Here is a 21,400-nt window from a genome sequence, read left to right as displayed (position 1 = left end):
GTGCTGCTCGTGATTGATGTTAGCATTTGGTTTTAATAAGATGTCATTTCATTTTTCCTCAAAGATGTAGTGGAATTTGTTGGGGACATATGTTTAATTTATTTTCTCCGAATTCTTAAGTGAAGAAGTTTGTAACTTAATTTTTTGATCACAAGTTTTCTTAATGATGAATGGATTGTTTTGAGTATTTTATGGTTTAGTTTTCCGCATGTGTTATTATTTCATTAGGGTTATGATATAGATTGGGTTGTGAGGTTGTTGTCACATCTCGGATATCGAGGAGTCGGATATCATTTTATTATCTGATTTATCGAAATTCGGGGTGTGACAGTAAGGTTGAAACCTTTAAAGCTAGGCTGGTGGCAAAGGGCTTTACTCAGAGAGAAGGTATCGATTATGAGGAGACCTTTTCACCAGTAGCCATGCTTAAGTCTATCCGGATTCTTTTATCTATTGCAGCTCATTTCGATTATGAAATTTGGCAAATGGATGTGAGGACAGCTTTCCCTAATGGAAGTCTTGAGGAAACCATCTATATGGAGCAACCAGAAGGATTCATTGAAAAAGTTCAAGAGCATCTTGCTTGTAAGCTTAAAAGATCCATTTATGGACTTAAACAAGCTTCTAGATCTTGGAACATTCATTTTGATGAGGTAATCTAATCTTATGGATTCGATCAAAGCCCAGACGAATCTTGTGTGTACAAGAAATTTGATGGAAACGTAGTGGTATTTCTTGTGCTTTATGTAGATGACATCTTACTCATTGGAAATAATGTGAAAGTGTTGTCAGACATAAGAGTATGGTTATCAAAGCAATTTGATATGAAAGACTTGGGAGAAGCGGGTCACGTCCTTGGGATCAAAATTATAAGAGATTGCAAGAAAAGGATGGTGTGCTTATCCCAGGCTACCTATATTGATACTGTGTTGACTCGTTAAAGCAAGCAAAACTCCAAGAAAGGTATCTTGCCTTTCAAGCATGGAGTTCCTCTATCAAAGGATATGTGTCCCAAAACACCAAAAGAGATAGAGGACATGAAAGCGGTTCCTTATGCTTCGGCTGTAAGAAGCTTAATGTATGCCATGTTATGCATGAGGCCAGACATCTGCTTTTCCGTAGGCATGGTTAGCAGATATCAGAAGAACCCAGGACAAGGGCACTGGACTGCAGTAAAACATATTCTGAAGTACCTGAAAAGGACTAAGGATTATATGTTAGTATACCATGCAGATAGTTTGGTTCCCTTAGGGTATACAGATTCTGATTTTCAGTCAGATAGGGACAAGAGTAAGTCTACCTCAGGTTGTGTGTTGACCTTGGGAGGTGGAGCCATAGTATGGAGGAGTGTCAAGCAGAAATGTGTGTCTGAATCCACCATGGAAGCTAAATATGTGGCAGCCACTGAGGCAGCCAAAGAGGCAGTTTGGCCCCAGAACTTCTTATCGGACTTGATAGTGGTACCTGGTTTACCTAAGAGTATCACACTTTATTGTGATAACACTGGTGCGGTATCTAACTTGAAGGAACCACGAGCCCATAAAGCAAGTAAACACATTGAGCGCAAGTACCACCTGATACGATCAATCGTAAAGAGAGGAGATGTCACTATTACCAAGATAGCATCAGAAGATAACCTGGCAGACCCCTTTACAAAGAGCTTACCGGCTAAGTCTTTTTGATAGGCATGTTGAGGGGATGGGAATCATATATTTGGCAGCATAGCTTTAAGTATAAGTGGGAAATTTGTTAGTAGTATACTATAAAGTAATGCTTTGAGTATAAGTGGGAGATTGATAGGGTTATATGCTAAAAGTATTACTTGTGTATTAACTCTAATTCTTTATATTTTGAATGAGAATCATATGGGCAAATGTTATGCATATTATATATGTTATTAGTTATATGCATGTGTCTAATACTTTATGTTGTAGATGATATGGTGTGAACACACAGAAGATTATATCATCAGTACCTTATAAAGTATAAGTAATTGTTCACAACCTAGATGGATTTGGACAAACCTTTAGTACGGTTGTAGTATAATTTGGTATTAGTCTATCTTGACTATATGATTACACTAGTACACTTTGTGTGTATTGAACAGGACCAAGTGAGGTTGTTTCTCTTTATATTGACTGTGTAAGACAACAAACGCCTCTGTTATTATGGATGCTTGTCCTCTTAATCCGGATATAATAACGAGCATTTACGTGCATTGTACATTACTTTAAATCATCAATGAGTGAGATTCATTTGTGAATCAACAAACTCGATGGATTGGGTAATGATATTATATGTAAGGTGTACTGTTGATTATAGAAGGAATCTGTGTCACGCAAGAAGTCGGGTTGATGATGTCCCATTGAGGAGCTCAAAAAGATTGTCATGTAAACCCTGTAGGTGGATTTATTCCGACATGACAATGAGGTTGAGTGGTACTACTTAAGGACATAAGAAGTTGATTAATGTAGTTGTCAGTAACTTGACTTAATCAACGGACATTCGATATCTTAAACACGGGGAGATCAACAAGCATATAATATTTAGCCCATAAACGCTGACACATAATTTGGGATTAGGGCGGTAGTGTAACAATGACCTTTAGTGGAATAAGCCATTTGTTGACGGACTTGGGCTGTATGTTCTCGGCGAATATGGGAAGCCCAAGCCCGTCAGGAGGCCCAACCCTAATTTCTCCTCATGGTCCCTGTTGTAGCCTATAAATAAAATACTCTCTCTCTCTCTGGCCAAAATTCACTATTCACTGGATTAGAAAAAGAGGCAAGGAAAGATAGATCCAAAATTAGATCTAGCTTTGTGAGAAAGAAGGGGATTGGTAGATCGTTGCCCACACAACGTCCAATCTGTTCTAAAGGAATACAATAGAAGATCAAGGGGTTGATTTTGGATTTTATAAAGCTTTGATTCTCAGAGATTACATCTAAGTTGATTCTCAAAAGGTATGTTCTCTGTTCAAAATCATGAGAACCCCATTGATTCCGCTGCGCGTGGGTTCTCGCGGTTTGTAGAAATATTCGTTCTGAAATAATGGTTCCTACAAAGTTAGTACAAGTATATCAGAGGTGAGGGTGTATATGGAGATACTGAAAAATAGAAATGAACACCTTCCTGAGCATCTTGTGTGTGGCCCCGGTTGCTAATAGGATTGAAAAAGATATTGAAGGGGTCTTTGATAAAAAAATATGTGTACCAACGTTGTTCAAAAATACTTGGAGGCATTCACGGTGAATAGGTGATAGAATTCATGGCTTTTAGTAAACATATAGAACTGCTTACAGTTGACAAAAATCTAAAACATTTGAGGCAAGTCATCAATTAATGAACTTGAAAGTTATCTATCGAAGAACTGGTTTAGAGGCCTGACAGTATATTTAATGAACGTGGTGTTATAGTCGATAGGTTCTTTGTATAATTGTCCCAAAAACCATTTGTATTAGCGATTCATGTCTACCATCCGATATAAATATTAGCGTGCGCTTGATCTTGGGGAATAGTGAAGCTTATCTTTCTTTGAAGTCGCCTCTCGACACCGAATGATCCTCCATATAATTTCATGATCCACGTTCTCCCTTTAAGGTTGATGCCTCACGGTTGCCTTCACGCCCATTGGTTTCTTCCATTGTACCACAAACTTAGCGGAGTAGGGGGTTTTGAAATCGAAAGTGGGTGTTACATAAATCCTGTCTTCCCAGGGGATGCGGCAATGGTATTGAGGGAAGTCGATGTTTAATGTACTCTGGAGACAAGGACAGAGTACGAAAGCCAAAATAGGCTTGTGGAGGATTTACAAAATTGGCTTGTAGACGCAGAGTTTCAAATTGTTGAGGCCGAAAAGCTGTGCAAGAAACTACACAACACTATATTGGTAGTTTTTCCCCTTAACACTTCTTTAATTTTCTTTGTTTCATATAGTGATAACCTTGCTTCAAACTGCAGGAGCTTAAAGGTAACATTTGCGTCTTCTGCAGAGTGCGACCCATGTTACCTGATGATGGTGCTAGTCTAGTGCGTAGTTAAGTTATTTGTTATCCCACATCAATGGAGTCTCCGGTGGGGCATAAACTTGTTACAAAATGGTAATTTAGGTATAGACAAATCTGGTCTTACTGCAGTTCAACTACACTGTATGTTTATTAAATGGGATCTTATCGTGATTGAAACTTTGTATGAACATGTCATATTTTATTGCAATATTGGGCAAAAACACCAGGTTTACTTTTTGATAAAGTCTTTACACACGAGTCTTCTCGGCAAGATGTTTTTGTAGAAATCTCACAACTTGTTCGTGCCCCCGGATGGTTATAAGGTGAGTACATGCTTTGTTACTTGGTCTTATCTATGTTAACAATGATTACTTTAACATTATGCTTTACACCTTGTTGGATTCATTCTTTCTTTGTCAAAAGAGTGTTACGAGCTTATATAAATGTTCATTTTGATGTGATTAACATTTGTCTATTTTTTTTCGATATTACCTATGTAAGCCTATTTTGATTTGTGCTTGAGTACTTGATCGATATTTTTTAATTATTATATTTTTCTCTCTTTCATAAAAATTGATTTTGTTTGGATGAAAATGTTAGAATATGCTTCTTTAACATAATTTGTGATTAGTCGATTCTGCGAATCGGTTCTTGGGTTTACAATATCACAATAATTGTGTTGATGTACATGCCACTGTTTATCTACTTCATAGAATATATGCCGGTTAACTCTTTGACTATTCGTTTTTGTTTTTCCCTCAAATTTGATTAAATCCCACCTGGACGTAAAATAAAACACATCTCAAAACCTCTGCCGCAATCGGGCTCATTCTTAATAGCTATCTGGATAAGCTTTTGCAAAACTCATTTATTGTGTTAATGAGGTATAGGTTTTTTTATTGTGCATTTTTAAATTTCAAATAGTTTATGTATTAACAAAACGTACTCTTGTCTGATAGAGGACCGAACAACAAGTACATGGCATCTTAAATCTTATTGACCTTGCCAATAGTGAGCGTCTATCAAAGAGTGGGTCCACTGGAGACCGCCTAAAAGAAACTCAGGTATGGATTCTCAATTTTGCCTTGACTTTTAGGTTTGTTGTTTTGTTTTTTAGTGGATACAAAATCTAAATTCTATTAAAACAACTATAACCAAGCTATAAACAAAAGTTTGTCGTCGTTGAGTGATGTTATATCAGGCTATAAACAACTCTTTTATGCTGCAAGGAAGCCTTTCTTTTGAGTACAACAAACTCAAGTCTAGGCTAGAGAGTTTCTATGAGGAGATTTAGCATGGTTACGGATACACAATCACTCATGGCGTCCTGCTCAGGTCTGTGTACTCTTTTTCGAGATATCTTGGATGATGATGTGCATCATTACTATAGGAAATAACTTTTTATTTTAACTTCCATATTTGATATTTTCATTATGTAGGTGTAGGAACCGTTATGGTTGCACCGAATGATTTACGAACCGCGAACACCCACGCGCAGCGGAATAAGGGGTGTCCATGGTTTTGGATAGAAATCATACCTTTAGATCGGCTAAGATAACTCTGAGAATCCAAGATCTACGAATCCAAATCAACCTCTTGATCTTCTGTTGTATTCCTATCCATGGAATGGACGTTGTGTGGGCAACGATCTACCACCTTCTTCTTTCTCTTTTGGCCTCTCTCACTCACAGAATTTGGAACCGATTTTAGATCTACTTTTCTTGTGCAAAACCTTGAGTAAAATGGCCAGAGAAAGAGGTTTCTATTTATAGGCTACAACAGGGACCATGAAGAGAAATTAGGGTTGGGCCTCCTGACGGGCTGGGGATTCCCATGTTCACCCAAAACACACGGCCCAAGTCTATCAACAAATGACTTATTCCACTAAAGGCCATTGTTGCACTACTGCCCTAATCCCAAATTACGTGTCAGCGTTTATGGGCTCCATATTATATGTTTGTTGATCTCCCCGTGTTTAAGATATCGAATGCCCGTTGATTAAGTCAAGTTACTGAGAACTACATTAATCAACTTCTTATGTCCTTGAGTAGTACCACTCAACGTCATTGTTATGTCGGATTAAATCCACCTGCAGGGTTTACATGACAATCCTTATGAGCTTCTCAAGGGGACATCATCAGCCCGACTTCCTACGGTTCACGAATTCCTTCTATAATCAACAGCACACCTTACATACAATGTCATTACCCAATCCATCGAGTTTGTTGATTCACAAATAAATTTCACTCATTAATGATTTAAAGCAATGTACAATGCACGTAAGTGCCCGTTATTGTATCCAGATTAAGAGGACAAGCATCCATAATAATAGAGGTGTTTTTTCTCTTATATAGTAAGTATAAAGAGAAACAACCTCACTTGGTCCTGTTCAATAAATACAAAGTGTACTAGTGTAATCATGTAGTCAAGATAGACTAATATCAGATTATACTGCAATCGTACCAATGGTTTTTCCAAATCCATTTAGGTTGTGAACGTTTACTGATACTTTATAAGGTACTGATGATATGATATTCTGTGTGTCACCACACACCATATCATCTACAACATAAAGTATTAGTCACATGCATATAACTAATAACATATATAATATGCATAACATTTGCCCATATGATTCTCATTCAAAAAATAAAGAATTAGAGTTAATACAAAAGTAATGTTTTTAGTATATATCCCTATCAGTAGGTGGTGGATGAGAAATGTGTGAGTAAGGACAGTAAACCCAAGAAAAAATCAGCAAAAGAAATTCTTGTTTGAGTCTACGGAGCTATAAATAGTGAGTAGTCTCTACGGTGTTTTACAGTTTTCAATTGGCTTTTGTGTTTGTATTGCTTGTAATAATTCTTGCTATCTTTTAGCATGTATGTTGACCCTTTGAAATACCGGACTGAGTTAGAGAATGTGAGTATTGAAGTTCTATCGTGTACCTTTTCATTATATACTTTTGTTAAGTCATCTACTCTATTTTGTTGGTCTGAACCAAATTTGACTATTTCATAATGGGAATTTATTTTTCAGACTCTTAAGCGATACAGTGGAAGTTATAAGGAATTATTTCAAAACTATTTGGAGAAGGTATATTTCTTTTGCACACTATAGACGGGTATTGATTTTTGTAAGTCTCAAGAATTAATAACACAAGAAGAGAACTCTAGTTTTTTCTTATTACTTGGGGTTGGCCTGTACGATGTTTCTCGCATCCAGCTTGAAGAGAAGAGTTTATGAAACCTGAGGTTAGCTAATACTTTTTTCTCAATCAGTGTGTCTATGCAGGTTTACTTGTACAAACATTGTACTACATCATTACGTTTGATCTATCACAATTTTTTAATTTAACCTTCACCGTCAAAAAAAAAAAAAAACTTCATCATTATATTTTTTGGATTCAGATCAATGGACTACCACTACCAGAATATTTATAGTTAACTTAAAATGTCGCAATCGCTATTTTGAGGCTCTGTTATATAGCATTCAGGATTCTTAATTCTTCGTTTCTTTCGATTTGATATTTAACCGTGTAATTTTGCTAGTGAGTATCTCTAGGTCTTTACGTGGTCTGTGATAGTTAGGCCCGCTAACTTTACCAACTAAGCTAGCTGCCATTTTGGCTGACTATTGACTTCATGTGTTAGAAATACATGATTGTTATAGATGTTGTTTCTAGGAAACATTTCCTTGGCCTCTGTTGTAAGGGGAAAGCTTCTCATCTTGTGGTTTTCCTTTTGTTGTTCCAGAAAACCGGGGGTATGCAAGTTAAAACATTCAAATCTATTAAGACAAGATTAACTTCTTTCTTCCGTTGTCGCTATAACTCTTTATAACAAGCACGGTGTTATCTAGATGTACCTTACTAAGATTCTAGTTTTGATAGATTAGCTATTATCTATCTATAACTCCTTATTAGCCGGGTGTTCTTCTACCGGTGTCGCCATTTCTTTGCCCGCCGCTTTGCCATGGACTTCTTTGGTGCTTGCCGTTGATAGGTGTTCTTTGCTTTGCCATTGGTGCTCTTCTTCTTCTTTGGTGTCGTCATTCTGGTGCCATGGACCTGGTGTTCTTTGGTATGGTTTGTAACAAGCGAGACACACGATAAACCCATTCGCTTGTATCGAGCAAGGTATTTGTTTTTGGTTTTTCTTAGTGGCTTGATAAAAAATGGACCAAGGAATAAGATTTTTTAGATCTTATTTCTTTCATTCTCGACATTATTTAAATGTTCAAACCTTTTGTTCCTCCACTAACTATCCAAACCTCCAAGGGTGGCTTTTCTCGATTCTTGTCTTACAAAGGAAGTTTTGGGCCTTTTTGTTCACGTCAACAATTCTTTTTATTTTGTGTTTATTACTGTTTTTCATTAGCGAATGAGATGCTGATTACCAAAAAGTCGCAAGTGTTCTACCACTACAAGTTTAATTATTTTCTTCTCCACTATGTAGGACACACACCATTAAATTTGAATCTTCATGTAGGTGCCATTATGCATTGCCGTTATTGCCTCCTGAAGCGGCATGAAAGAGGCCCTTGAAGCTACCAAAGTTCTTGTTGAAGACTGTCGGCTTAGAGGGACTACATTTCACCTCGGGGTATATATAATACTAGATTATTGATTTATTAAAATCTTGATTTTTGCTATCGAATATGGTCTACCCTGGTATTAATGCATATCTAAAACTAGACTTATTTTTGTTCTTGAAATTGTGTACCCAAGATCCCTCAGGTACATTATTTGTGTTAGCACCCTAACAGTGCATTTGATGCATATTTGCCTAATTTTTCTTATACTGAGATGTTCAATGAATGTTACTTTGAAATTACCATATAAACTAAGATTTGTCCATGCAGTACCATTTCTTTGACTAGTCATAACTGATTTGTTGCTGTTTGCTTATAATTGCTAAAATAGTTCCTTTTAATGTTTCATTTTGTGAGGCTAGTAAAACCTGAATGTTTGAATAGATTGTGTTGTGTTTCATTAAAAGACATTCGATCAGTCTAATTCAACACTAATTACTTGAAAGTTACAACTTTTCAGTTGTACATATTAATTCCTTTGGAAAAGGAAAATTTGTTCAAAAAGATATATGGGGTTTCTAATTACGGAATCTATAATATAACCCATTCTTCTTTTTAATTCTTGCATATGACCATTTACTTTGTGAATTATGGAATCTAATTTTACTTGTTTCAAAAGAGGGGTTCTTATATTTAATGTCCATTTGTAGGCTGTTCTAAGAGAACTTCTAGTGAAGTTCCTCCCTGATGATGTTCTTACTAGGTCCAATGGAAGAGTTCGTGGTAAGCATGTTTTTTTCTTTATAACTATTGAACAAACATAAGGTATCTTTTTTATGTTTAATTTGGTAACTGTCTTCTTAGAGGGAGAGAACTTAAATATTCTTCAATTGTACTTGACCTGTTATTCGTCTTCATTCTATTGGTCAAATGTTGTTGGCTGTCAATTGTCGCCAAGACTTTGAGCAGGGTATGTTCCGTAGGTTCTTACACTTCAACTTATAAAAAGCAAGATTTGAGAAAATATTGGGTCTTGAAAGTTGAAAAGAATATGCATTTTTCAGTGTAACTTTGAATATAATTGTTTAGCTTCGAGACTTTGTAAGAGGTTTGATGATGTATTGAATATAATTGTTTAGCTCCGAGACATATTGTAGTGACTACATGCTTTGGAGTACTATATGAAACTTCGAGACATATTGTTTAGCTTTTTGTGTACTAATGTATTTGATTATAAGTATTTAGTTTATTTGCCTCGCACTCTAAACTAATTTTATTTTGGCACGGAGCCCCTTGCTGATGCAGAAGGGGCTAAAAAATACAACATGATTGAGCTGTTGAAAACATATGGGGGCTTATCTTATGTAAGATCTGACCTACTAAATTTGAATTGTAGCTCTTGACTTGTATTATGCTAGTGAGTTCTCGATTTGAGGTAGCCTAGATGCTATCCAGGCAGCCTCCTCACCTTGTCGCCTTGCTAAGATCTCTAAATCTAGGTTTATGGCCAAGAAAATTCCAGAACTGTTGCCAATGCACTGTAGGACTTTAGCTTAAAACTTTTGTCTACTTACTAGATTTAACTCAAGTGTATTATTTGCAGGAGAACTCTTAGCTAGAAGGTTAACTGTAAATAGTTTCACTAGACTAGTTTTCATTGCCTACCTCAGTTTTTGGTTTAACGATCTTATTAAGTTAGTTTTTGTCGCCTTATTCATCCTCTTTTTAGTAATATAATCTTTATCAAGTTGGTTTATTTCTAAGTTACATCAATGGGGCAAGTTTTGTTTCATCCCTTGTAGGATATTGTGCGTAAGGAACTAAGAGACTAGTATAAGAGACTAATATGTGTTAGTGTGTTATCATGTGCTAGTGTGTTATCTTTGGTTGCATGGGTCTACACTTACACTATTTTCAATTATTGTTTATAGGGAAAGATGACATTTACCGTATGTTGACGAATCACAAGTGCATAATCAAGATGTCATAAAGAAGAGTGAAAGACTACATGCTTTGGAGATATCGAATCATAGCTTGCAAGGTGTTGTAAAAATTGTACTTAAAATAGTTATGCCGGAGAAGATGAGATCTTCATTCTGATGCATAAGGATTTCTTACTCGAATAATTATTTAGCTTGTACTTAGGTGGTGTGGATTTATTTATACTTAACTTTTACTTTCTTAAGTTGTTTATATGATACTCTGAAGTTCTAAACTTGAGTTGTAATTATTTAATGAAGTGTTGTTTGACTATCAATTGTTCCAAGTGATCAGTGATACATTGTGGAGTAAAAAAAGGTGCAAGTACGGGTACGTGCACCAGTACAGGTGACCCACATATAAAAGGGCAAGAGAAACCATTATTTTTTTTATATACAATGAAAATTCGTTAGTAACGGATACGTAACCGTTAGCAACCGAAAATCAAAGTGACGTTTATATCCGTTACTAACAGAGGATAAACAAATTTGGTAACCGTTACTAATAAATTCTAACGGTTATGTATCCATTACGGAAATTAATTTCAGTGACACTTTATAACCATTAGTAAATTTTGTAACAGATAATAAGTGTTACAGATATCCGTTACTAATATTAGTCACGCTTTTGTGTCACCGCAAGATAACCGTTACTAGTATTTTTTGTAACGGATGTATATCCGTTACAAATAGGCTGTTATGGTTGTAGTTACTTGACGAACTTGAGCACAATGACTTGGGTTTTCTGACATTTGCTCAAGAACAATTATGCTCCAGGAACATCAATCCGTTTCTTGAGGACTCATCTTTATCCGGACCCCATCCTTGTCACATGGATCTCAAAACTTCTCCTAAAACTAACATGAAACACTAATGGGCGAACAATGTAAACACCCAATAAGTCCATCTTTAAATGGGCCATCTTCAGCTCATGGGCTCGGGCTCATATTGGGCTCTGATCAAGATCATTTTTATTTTTTCGATAATCTCTGACCAAGATCCTTATTTCCTACAAAAATAAAAACGTTCTAATTCGAATTCTTGAGGTAATATCTTTCCAATTCATAACACAGAGAAACAAAATGGAATCAATCAATGAAAAATAAACAAAAATAAAAAACTGCAACTTGAACCCAAAACCATATCTTAAAATTTGAATTTGAATTTTCATGATTTAACAATTGTAAATTGATTATTTTCCACAGCATGATAAAATGAAGATGGGAACGAGGATCTATGGTACAAAACAATAAAATATCGACTAAAACAATTCGAAATTAATACAAGGATGAGTGATTCATCTTCTCCAAAATTCGAAAGTTGAATTTGAACTCTTGATATTTGCCTAAAGTTCAAACTTGACTGAATATTTAAATTGATGTTGAACTCATCAGTTTTTTATCTCCCAAAATCGTACAAAAGTTAAAAGAAAATATAATTCATATTCAAAAATATTAGAGTTAGAGTCTTGAAATTGTGCTGATCAACGGGGTTGGGTCAACGGCTTTTGATACGGTGTGGGTCAGGAGGCTTGACGAATCGGGTTTGAGCATATAACCTACACCTATAGCCCAACCGCGTAGAAATGGTGGCGGGTCGGTGTGGGTTTGGGCTGCGGCTGAAGACCGGGTCCCCTATCGGGTGATGGGTTAACGGTTTTTTATTACACTCCTAACTGTGGGCGTTGAAAATCTATAATTAGGGAGTTCAATGCAAACACATGGCTTTGAAAGTGGATAGGGAGTTAAAACAGTTATCAAGTGACCTGGTTTAGGGGATCCCAATTCTTATAAAATCCAAGATCACGGGTACAAATCAATTCGCGCAATTGTTCGGACAAAGCAAGCATGAGCTGCAAACCATCTCAAGATTTGTGCTAAGAAACTAGTTTGGGCTGCAATAGTAATCGGTCTTGTACAAGTTTCTTTAATCCTTAGAGAAATTGATTTGTCTCAAAAGAAACTAGCCCAGATGGAAAAGGAATTTCTTAGGTATGAAGATAGATTGTGTTGGTTGTTTTGATTTGGTTAATGGAACTGAAAAGTATAGATTTGTTCAGGCTAAAAGTAAGAATGATTTTCTTGTTAATGATGTTATGGATTTGGGGAGTGGGGGAATTAGAATAGGACTAGATATTGGTGGTGGGTCTGGGACCTTTGCGACGATGATGCATGGCAGAGAAAAATGTGATTGTTGAAACATCGACATTGAATGTTGATGCCCCTTTTAATGAGTTCATTGCTGCAAGGGGGCTATTTCCTATGTTCTTTAGTTTAGATCAGAGGTTCCCCTTTTACGACAATGTGTTTGATCTGGTTCATGCTGTCAATAGTTTAGGCAAAGGGGGTCATCAAGAGAAAATGGAGTTTTTTATGTTTGATATTGATCGGGTTTTAAGAGTTGGAAGCTTGTTTTGGTTGGATAACTTTCATTGTGTAGATGAGGAGAAGAAGATGACTCTAACACGGGTAATTGAGCGATTTGGATACAAGAAGTTGAAATGGGTGGTAGGAGAAAAAATTGTTTCTTCTTGAAAGTCTTAGGTTTACTTGTCTGCTGTTCTTCAAAAGCCTATAAGAGTACAATCGCACTAAGCTTGCTCTGACTAGTTTTAGGTATGGATGCTATTATATTTTATATCTCTTCTCACACAATATGTGTGAATTATATTATTTTCCTTAACATCTGCATGAAATTTCTTTTGTATGTTGAATAAGTGAAGTGCATGTTGTTTCCTTGCCATACTGCGAATTGGCAGTGGAGGGAGATCATGTAATTTATTGTTGTTAATGACAGTAGTGGTTAATTACAGTAGTAGGATTATCTTGTACCATTAAGCTCTTTCAATGAAAACACACTGGCAACAAGACATCTGCCCCGTAGATGTTGTGCTTCATATTGGGAAAATAGGGTTTAGATTATTGAGCAAGTATATTAAGGTACTAATAGTAATTTTTTCCATGTATGTTGCATAAGCCGACGGAGTTTTGGTGACAGTCATTAAGGTTATTACATAAATTTTGTGTTTTTATTTATTCCAGAATCATGACAATACTTAGTTTTTTGTTTTTTATGACTGTCAAGCAGGGAAAAATATTAACTTCTTTAGATTAACATATTTATTTCAATATTGGCTCTTGAAAAATAAACACACTATAGCTTGCATCTTTATTAGTATGTATCATGATAGAGGTCGTTTGTTGTCAGAATAATTAGCGTATAAGCTGCAATTAGTGTATAAGCATATCTCCGTTGGTTTTGAGTTTACCACCAAACTGGTTAGATTAATGCTAATGCCAAACTACTTATTGTGTGACTCATTTTGTAATATTTTGTATGTTATGTAGCTTAAAGTCAGACGGATGATACAAATTATGCATACTTTGTTGCGTGCTCTTCGCGATGTTAATTACATAATGGGAAGTTTCACGACAGGCCAATGGATAAAACGTTTAATTTAAGATTTATTAGAGCTATTTATTATTTTTACTTATTTAAGAACTTTCTAGAGTATTGAGATCCCATACGGTTGAAGTGAATGAAATTGGTCCGCCACTCGAAATAGCCCAAAGTATTACATTTGAAGAGAAAGTAACTGAATGAAATAAGGTTCACCTACAAGAGTTGGTCGATAAGAAGTAAGAACCACCCCCATGGCATGACTAGTGAAATTATAGCCAGTGGCATTATGTCCACTGACTATAATATCACAAGTCATGCGACGGTGGTGGTTCTTTTTTCTTATCGACCAACTCTTGTAGGTGAACCTTATTTCATGCAGTTACTCTCTCTTCAAATGTAATACTTTGGGCAATTTCCAGTGGCAGACCAATTTCATTTACTTCAACCTTATGGGATCTCAATACTCAGGAAAGTTCTTAAACTAGTGGAAATTATAAAGACCTCTAATAAATCTTAAATTAAAGGATGTTATATGCTAGCTATACTTTGGCAAGGGTCGGTGTTAATACAAACTATATGGCAGAATGCTTAGCCATCGTGGAGAGTGTCGAGATTGCAGTACAAAGAATTATATTGTCTTCAGGAGATCTTAATTGTAGCCAGTGCCATTATCGTCGAGGATGTAGGAGATCGATGTAGATTTAGGTACTTGTGACTTGTAAGGGAGATCTATTGTTTGTGTTTAATGTTTACTTTATAATCCTAATCTACAGTATCTACAAATTATTATATTGTTACTTGTCTATGTGTATAATTTCTATAGATATTGGATCATTTGTACTATTGATGTAAAAAGTTTTGACTGGCGTATTTCTTCGAAGTCAAGACTTAATTAATCAAGATATAAGCTTCTCATGGTCTCCTTATTGTACTGAGTGCTGACTCTCACTTTGGAATCAATATTTGTTGTTATTCCTGCTACGTTCATAGTGGCCTGTCAATGTTTTATATACATGTCAACAATGAGTTCAGCAGTAGTAGATGGTAATAACATGAGTAGGAATAGTTGTTGAAGCATCTCCACTGCCCACAGAACAATCGGCTAGAAGACACTCTCTAGCAAATGTTTGCTGGAATACATGGTGGTATATCAAAGATTCAATTTGATGAACCTCCTTCCCTGCTAGAGTGTAGTATTTGATTACCAGAGACCAGATTCTCAAGGCTTTGGCATCTCCACCTTGTTTTGAACTTCTTACTTATTGTGGTTTGAAAGAGGGTTTAAAATCAGAGCTGGAAAAGTTGTCTCACCTCCCCAGGTTGTTGATTGCTTTGTCGCACTACCCCTTTGCTAATTTTGGATATGTGTAGGTGGCAAAGAGAGCAACAACTATGTCTTCTGAGTCCCCCTTTATGTATCATGGTAAGCCTCCATGGCTATATAAATGGGAGGCTTACACTAGCACTTATTTTAGATTTGATTGAATGGAAGTGGTACCTGATGCAGTGATATATTGGAGGCATACGGGTTACGATCTCACTTCATCAGTGTATGCTGCCATCTTTTCCCCTTTCTTTATTTCTATTATGTATTTTACACTTAAACTCTTGTAATCTCCTACCCCTTTTCCCATACTTAATATAATTCTGAGCTTACTCGGCAAAAAAAAAATGCCATAATCTACAGTGCGCAGGCTTGTGAAACGGATAACTACTTAGGTAAGACATAAAGTCATTAGCTATTAGCCATTCAACAAATATTTATGACCACTCACCTTGAAACTCATCTACATCTATCGATGATGAAAGACTCAGAATCACTTTAAACGATTTGGGAAGACCGCTCATTTTCACTCTAAATGACTTTGTCAGACTGCTTCAAGTTGTGTACATGGTATATGGTATGTAGCATCCCAAATAATGGATGGTATATAATATGTATCATCCTTACTTTGGCAGACCAAAACTTCCAGTAAGAATGGTGAGATCTAAGTGATAATGGTGCTCAAAAGGATGGTATATGGAATGTAGCATTCCAAATAGGGATGGTATATAGTATGTATCATCCTTACTTTGATAGACCAAAACTTCCCGTAAGAATGGTGAGAACCAAGTGATAATGGTGCTCAACCGGATGGTACATGGTCTGTAGCATGACAAATAATGGATGCTACATAGTATTTATCATCCATACTTTGGCAGATCAAAACTTCCAGGAAATTAAAATGGGTTAGCGACACAAACAAGAATAACCATTTGTTAAAAGAAATTCTATATGTATAGTTATATTTGTTGAACAAGTTTTTAAAAGTGTCGGTGTGTATGCACACATCTACTTTCTAGTTTAAAGAATAATTTATTTTTTTATATAGGGTATGTATTTATGTAAAATCTTTTTCTTGAAAAGTACTATTTGAAATTAATAGGGTGTTTTAGACATTGGTCCTACTATTACTATGGTAATTAGACTTTGGTCCAAAAATGCTGAAATATTAGTTTTTAGTCCTACTTCAGTTACTTGACCGTCACCTACTACTGTGGTCATGCCGTTTGCTCTTTTTGAGCGTCGTCCACACGCGGCAAGTAAGACTAAACTCTAATATCTAACTTATAATAAGGACCATGTCCTAACAATGACATTATTATCTGGGTCAAATTCTAACTTATGTTTAAGAGTGAGAAAGGACGATGGTTTAGACAAAGTGTATCTTCCAATCCTCCTGTTTCGATCTTCTGCAACTCTTCCTTATGTTCTCTAAGTTTTGCAAGTTTTACTTCCAGTTCCATAGTATATGCCTCACAGAGAATCAAAAAACAAAAAGATACAAAAAGAATTGTTTAGAAAACACATGCATAGCTTAAGAAGGAAACTAGAAAAAATTGTTTTGAAAACACATGCATGGAAGAAGGAAACTAGAAAAATTGTTTTGAAAACACATGCACAGAAGAAGCACTATGGTGTCGTGAGTATCTCACTACAAAGTAAGTAGTCACAAAAGAAATAAATATGCATCTTTCAAGTAGGATCTTGGAACATGCATGTTATCCAAATCAAGGACATAAAGGTTCATATAATCTTTACATGTTCGGTCCATTATATATGAGGTGGCTTGGAATGATGGAACATATTAAGTTATTACTTAGCTTGAACATTGAATGACAATTCTACTTTCTGGAATTAACAAATCTACTTAGCTTGAACATTGAATCACCGATTAATCGCATATCACTGATTTTAACCGCTAAGGAAAATAGGAATTAAACATTCCAAAATCTATTACATTACCCAAAAATCGGAATCTACTGTAGGCGTTGAAAATCGGTTATTAGGGGATAATAGAAATCAAATGCAAAGGCATGGCTGTGAAAGTGGATAGGTCAGGAGTTAAAACAGTTATTGTGTGGCCGGTTTTAGGGGATCCCGACTCATAAAAAAACCCACAAATATCTGTTCGCGCGTACTCTATCTGCAGGTATAATAGGAGTTCGTACCAATGCAAGCATGGGCTGCAAACCATATAGAGATTTGCGCCAAGTGACATCTAGTAGACTTTGAGAAATCCATTTTTGTGAGGTGCAGCAGTTCATTCTAGAAAATAACTAAGTTGGCAAAGATGGTGAAGAGGATGAGGAGGTTATTTAACTTTGTTCTTGTTCATATAGTTTTAGTTGTTGGTAACTCATATACTTAAGTTTGGCAGCTCATTTTACAAAGGTAAACATAACCATATCTTCAAAGGTGCTACCTTTTCTAAAGTTTGTATTTTTCACTCTTAATATACTTGAAAATTGTATAGTTTGGGTTAAGGAGTGTCTTGTATAAGGATGAATGTGTTTTGGTCTGATATATGGTGCACAATGGTATGGTTTTGTTCAGATCCGCCCAAGCATAGAAATGTCATCTTTGTTTTGGTGACAGTAGTTAAGGTGATTGCATAAAGTTTGTGTTTTTATTTATCATGACAGAGGTCACCTAGTCTACTTTGGTAGTGAAAATTTTAATTTGAATCATTAACATTTCAAAATCAGAGAACTAGTGTAGTATTTATACATGAGGTTAGGTGAGTTAGTTATACTAACTAATTTCTGATACAAACGGTCTCTTCTTCTAGAACGTTTCATATGTTTCTGACATCGATTAGTGTTTTGCATAATACATAATATGTAGGAAAGTGTAAATATATGTTTTTGGTTGTTAACTACTTCTAGAGGTGTTGACGGACCGTATTCGGTCTTTGGCTTTAAGTAGAAGAGGTATTAATCGGATGATATGTTATATTTGGTTTGATTTGAGAAGAAGAAAAGAGTAGTTATTGGTGGATTTTCAGGAGGTTATTAGTTTTGAGGAAATTTGAGCAGTAGAGAAATTGAGTGATGGTAAATCTTTTTTTTGAAAGGCAAGTAGTGAAAAATCTTAACTTTAAGAGATTAACCCATTTATTTTGATATTGGCTCTTGAAAAAAAAAACACATTATAGCTTGCATCTTTGTAATTGTATGTAACTATGTATCATGATAGAGGTCGTTTGTTGTTATTGGTTTTTCATAAAGTTGTTTCTTTGCTAGTTCTTTATTTTTCATGTCTATTATAAACAATGACCTTGTGTTCTCCGTTGTTTTATATACGAAAATCCTAGATTCAGAAAAATACAAAGTTGAACTAAGTTTATCGTACAACATATATGACGCTATTAACTCTCTGAAGAGGGAGTTAAGCATTGTACGGGCCAAGGTCTAAGATATTAAAAGTACACTTGCACCAGCTCTAAGTCAAGTAGTGGAAGATGTTGGTGTGCTTTCTATTTCTATGAATAGATTGAAGAAGATGTTAGCAGATGAAATCGATAATACCCAAAGTAGGGGAAAAGTTCTAGATGAGGATGATATTGATATCTCTATTATGCCTTTCGACAATGAAGAAGATTTATGTACACCACCTTTAAAGAAAGGCAAGGTTCTATTCTCTTCTCCAGTGACCCCCAAAGAGAATAAGGTAACTTCAACTAGAATATAGAAGCATACCCTTCAATTAGCGTATAAGTTGTAATTAGTGTATAATTTGGGTTACATTGTAGTTTGTAGTTAGCCGTGACATTGAAGACAATCCATATATGGATATAGATCCAAAGTGGCTAGAACCTCATCGGTTGCTAACAACTGACGAAGAAAAAGTCTTCCGTTGGATATTCTCTCCTACTGCCAAACCAAGGTAAACAGTCTCATTGAATTGCCTACATGTTATTTTGTTACCTCATCCACCACTTAATACTATTCTTTCTTTTCACAGCGAATTCATTGCAAGCTTTCCTACGTGACACGAGTCCCAGTCTACATTTAAATGTTTGTTAGGAACCAGTGAAGTGTCGCTTTTCGTATGTTACTATCATCATAGTGTTTGATTTCATAAATTTACTATTGTTTATCAAATAAATGCAGTTACTAATATGTTATTTGTTGTAGTTTGGGTTTCTTTGGTGTGCCTATCTGAATGTACAACAAAAGCGCAGGTTTATGGGTAAGGACTACTATTATTCGACGTTTATGAACAAACATATGAAGGTATCAAGCTGAATCTTTTATGTTCCAAACCATAAGTTAAATTATGAGACAGTGAATCAATAACTAGGAGGATTTCAAACAAGAGACATTTTATGCATCCATCATTGTTTAGGAGTTCCAATTAAGTTTTGTAGGAATGGAGCACTGACCCATTGAAGATTGTTGCTGCAACAAAAGCAATTAAGTTAGATTCAGACATAAGACAATATCGGAGAGTAAGATGATTTTGTCATGAATCATATGTTCTATAACGTAGGTTGGGTTTGAACCATGGGAACTAATTCGATTGTTATTGTGCAGTGGTACATACCGATATTGAAAGATCATCATTGGTGGTTATACGCAATTGACCCCAAGGATCGCACCATAGTTGTGATGGATTCACTGTCAACATCGGCTAGTAATATCTCCGGTGGTCTTCCATTTACCACCAAACTGGTTAGATTAATGCTAATGCCAAACTAATTATTATGTGGCTCATTTTGAAATATTTTGTATGTTATGTAGCTTAATGTCAGACGGATGTTACATGTTACATATCATCGTTCTGACATGAGGTTATATTGTATATATCATCCATTTTTACACTTTATGCTTATGCTTTAATTTTTGTTTGCTTAGGTTTCCTATATGCATACTTTGTTGCGTGCTCATGGCGATGCTCATGCCACATATTCTCTAGTCACAGATTGGATAATTACACAATGGGAAGCTCCACGACAGGCCAATGGGTAAAACATTTAATTTCAAATTTATTAGAATTTTACCATCTAGAGTGACTAAAATGGAATTTCTCTATGTAGGTATGACTGCGGGGTGTTCACCTGTAAGTTCATGGAGTTTTGGAATGGGCAACAGTTGAACTACAACTTCACCCAACTAGACATTCCATACTTTCGACATCAAATGGCAGTTTCAATGGTGATGTTCGAATATAATGAAGCGAAACCAGATTTGAACGAGATTTGTCAGAATATATTTTGGGAGTTTGAAACATAGTTTTGTGCAGTTGAAGTGATCTATGATATTACTATTTCAAATTCACCGTGAATTTTGTTTTGTAAGTATTTTGTAAGTGATCTTAGATTTTGTAATGAATGTATTATTACTGTTGTTGATACATATAGCTGTCTTGAGTATAATGTATGTAATGTATTATGAACAAGTTGTCAATTATGATATATATATAATGTATCATCCCGAAATTGCTTGTCACTTGTGGGAGCTCCATTGACGTACTTTTGAGTGAGAAGGCTTGTTCTTGATCCTAGTTAACTAGTAAACTGTCCAATATGTACACTTTATAGATGCCAAAAACTATTGTGCGCAAGCTCGTGAAACGAATAACTACATATGGACATCAGGCCATTAGCCATTCAGCAAATATTTATGACCACTCACCTTGAAACTCATCTACCTCTATCGATGATGGAAGACCGCTCAGAATCACTTTAAACGATCTGGGAAGATAGCTCGGATTCACTCTAAACGACCTCGTCAAATCGCTGCAAGTTGTTCTAAACGATCTTTTCAAATCGTTTGGATCTATAGACCATCGATCTGTGGAGGTCGTTAAGGCCAGTTTCGTCTGTGCATGGTATATAATATATGTACATGGTATATGGTATGTAGCATCCTAAATAATGGATGGTATATAGTATGTATCATCCTTATTTTGGCAGACCAAAAGGATACTATATGCTATACTTTGGCAGTTCATTTGAAGATCTACAACATTATCAAAAATCATTTAGAATGTAATTAAATTCATAACAACTTTTGACAAAGTTACACTTAGTCTATTGAGCTGATTTTTAACAATTAGGTGTTCTTCATCATGTGATATATCTCTCTACAAAAAATTAGCCCTCAATTCATATTGAAGGTCACCTTTTAGGAGTGGAGTAACTTTGGAGTCAT

The 21,400-nt window shown here is 35.6% G+C and overlaps 1 protein-coding gene, 2 long non-coding RNA genes and 1 pseudogene across 3 annotated transcripts; all 4 read left to right on the top strand.

Annotated features, from left to right (window-relative positions):
* Nucleotides 1-5,232: 5,232 nt before the first annotated feature.
* Nucleotides 5,233-7,400, top strand: LOC147492656 (uncharacterized). The gene is made up of 3 exons (XR_015200048.1): nt 5,233-5,342; nt 6,714-6,929; nt 7,047-7,400. It is a non-coding gene; the product is annotated as an uncharacterized LOC147492656 (long non-coding RNA).
* A 1,131-nt stretch (nt 7,401-8,531) lies between these two features.
* Nucleotides 8,532-10,726, top strand: LOC147492655 (uncharacterized). Its single transcript, XR_015199391.1, has 3 exons — nt 8,532-8,611; nt 9,251-9,323; nt 10,472-10,726. It is a non-coding gene; the product is annotated as an uncharacterized LOC147492655 (long non-coding RNA).
* Nucleotides 10,727-12,512: 1,786 nt separating this feature from the next.
* LOC147492654 (putative methyltransferase At1g29790 pseudogene) lies at nt 12,513-13,113 on the top strand (annotated as a pseudogene).
* Nucleotides 13,114-18,746: 5,633 nt separating this feature from the next.
* On the top strand, nt 18,747-20,479 carry LOC147492653 (putative ubiquitin-like-specific protease 1B). The gene is made up of 7 exons (XM_086567579.1): nt 18,747-18,914; nt 18,997-19,130; nt 19,429-19,480; nt 19,615-19,695; nt 19,781-19,918; nt 20,102-20,211; nt 20,284-20,479. The coding sequence occupies exons 1-7, from the start codon at nt 18,747-18,749 to the stop codon at nt 20,477-20,479; spliced, it is 879 nt and encodes a 292-aa protein (XP_086423705.1).
* The last annotated feature ends 921 nt before the right edge of the window (nt 20,480-21,400 follow it).

Source organism: Coptis chinensis, chromosome 6 (assembly GCF_015680905.1).
Source record: "Coptis chinensis isolate HL-2020 chromosome 6, ASM1568090v1, whole genome shotgun sequence".
Classification (NCBI taxonomy): domain Eukaryota; kingdom Viridiplantae; phylum Streptophyta; class Magnoliopsida; order Ranunculales; family Ranunculaceae; genus Coptis; species Coptis chinensis.
The sequence above is the reverse complement of the archived record's forward strand: the minus strand, read 5'-3'. Positions and strand labels throughout refer to the sequence as shown.

Excerpts from the sequence above, each read along its gene's own strand:
- LOC147492653 (XM_086567579.1), top strand. The coding sequence starts at position 18,747 with ATGTTAGCAGATGAAATCGATAATACCCAAAGTAGGGGAAAAGTTCTA. Across the intron at positions 18,915-18,996 it reads TGACCCCCAAAGAGAATAAG|TTTGTAGTTAGCCGTGACAT; the intron begins GTAACTTCAACT and ends GTTACATTGTAG. Across the intron at positions 19,696-19,780 it reads ACATAAGACAATATCGGAGA|TGGTACATACCGATATTGAA; the intron begins GTAAGATGATTT and ends GTTATTGTGCAG.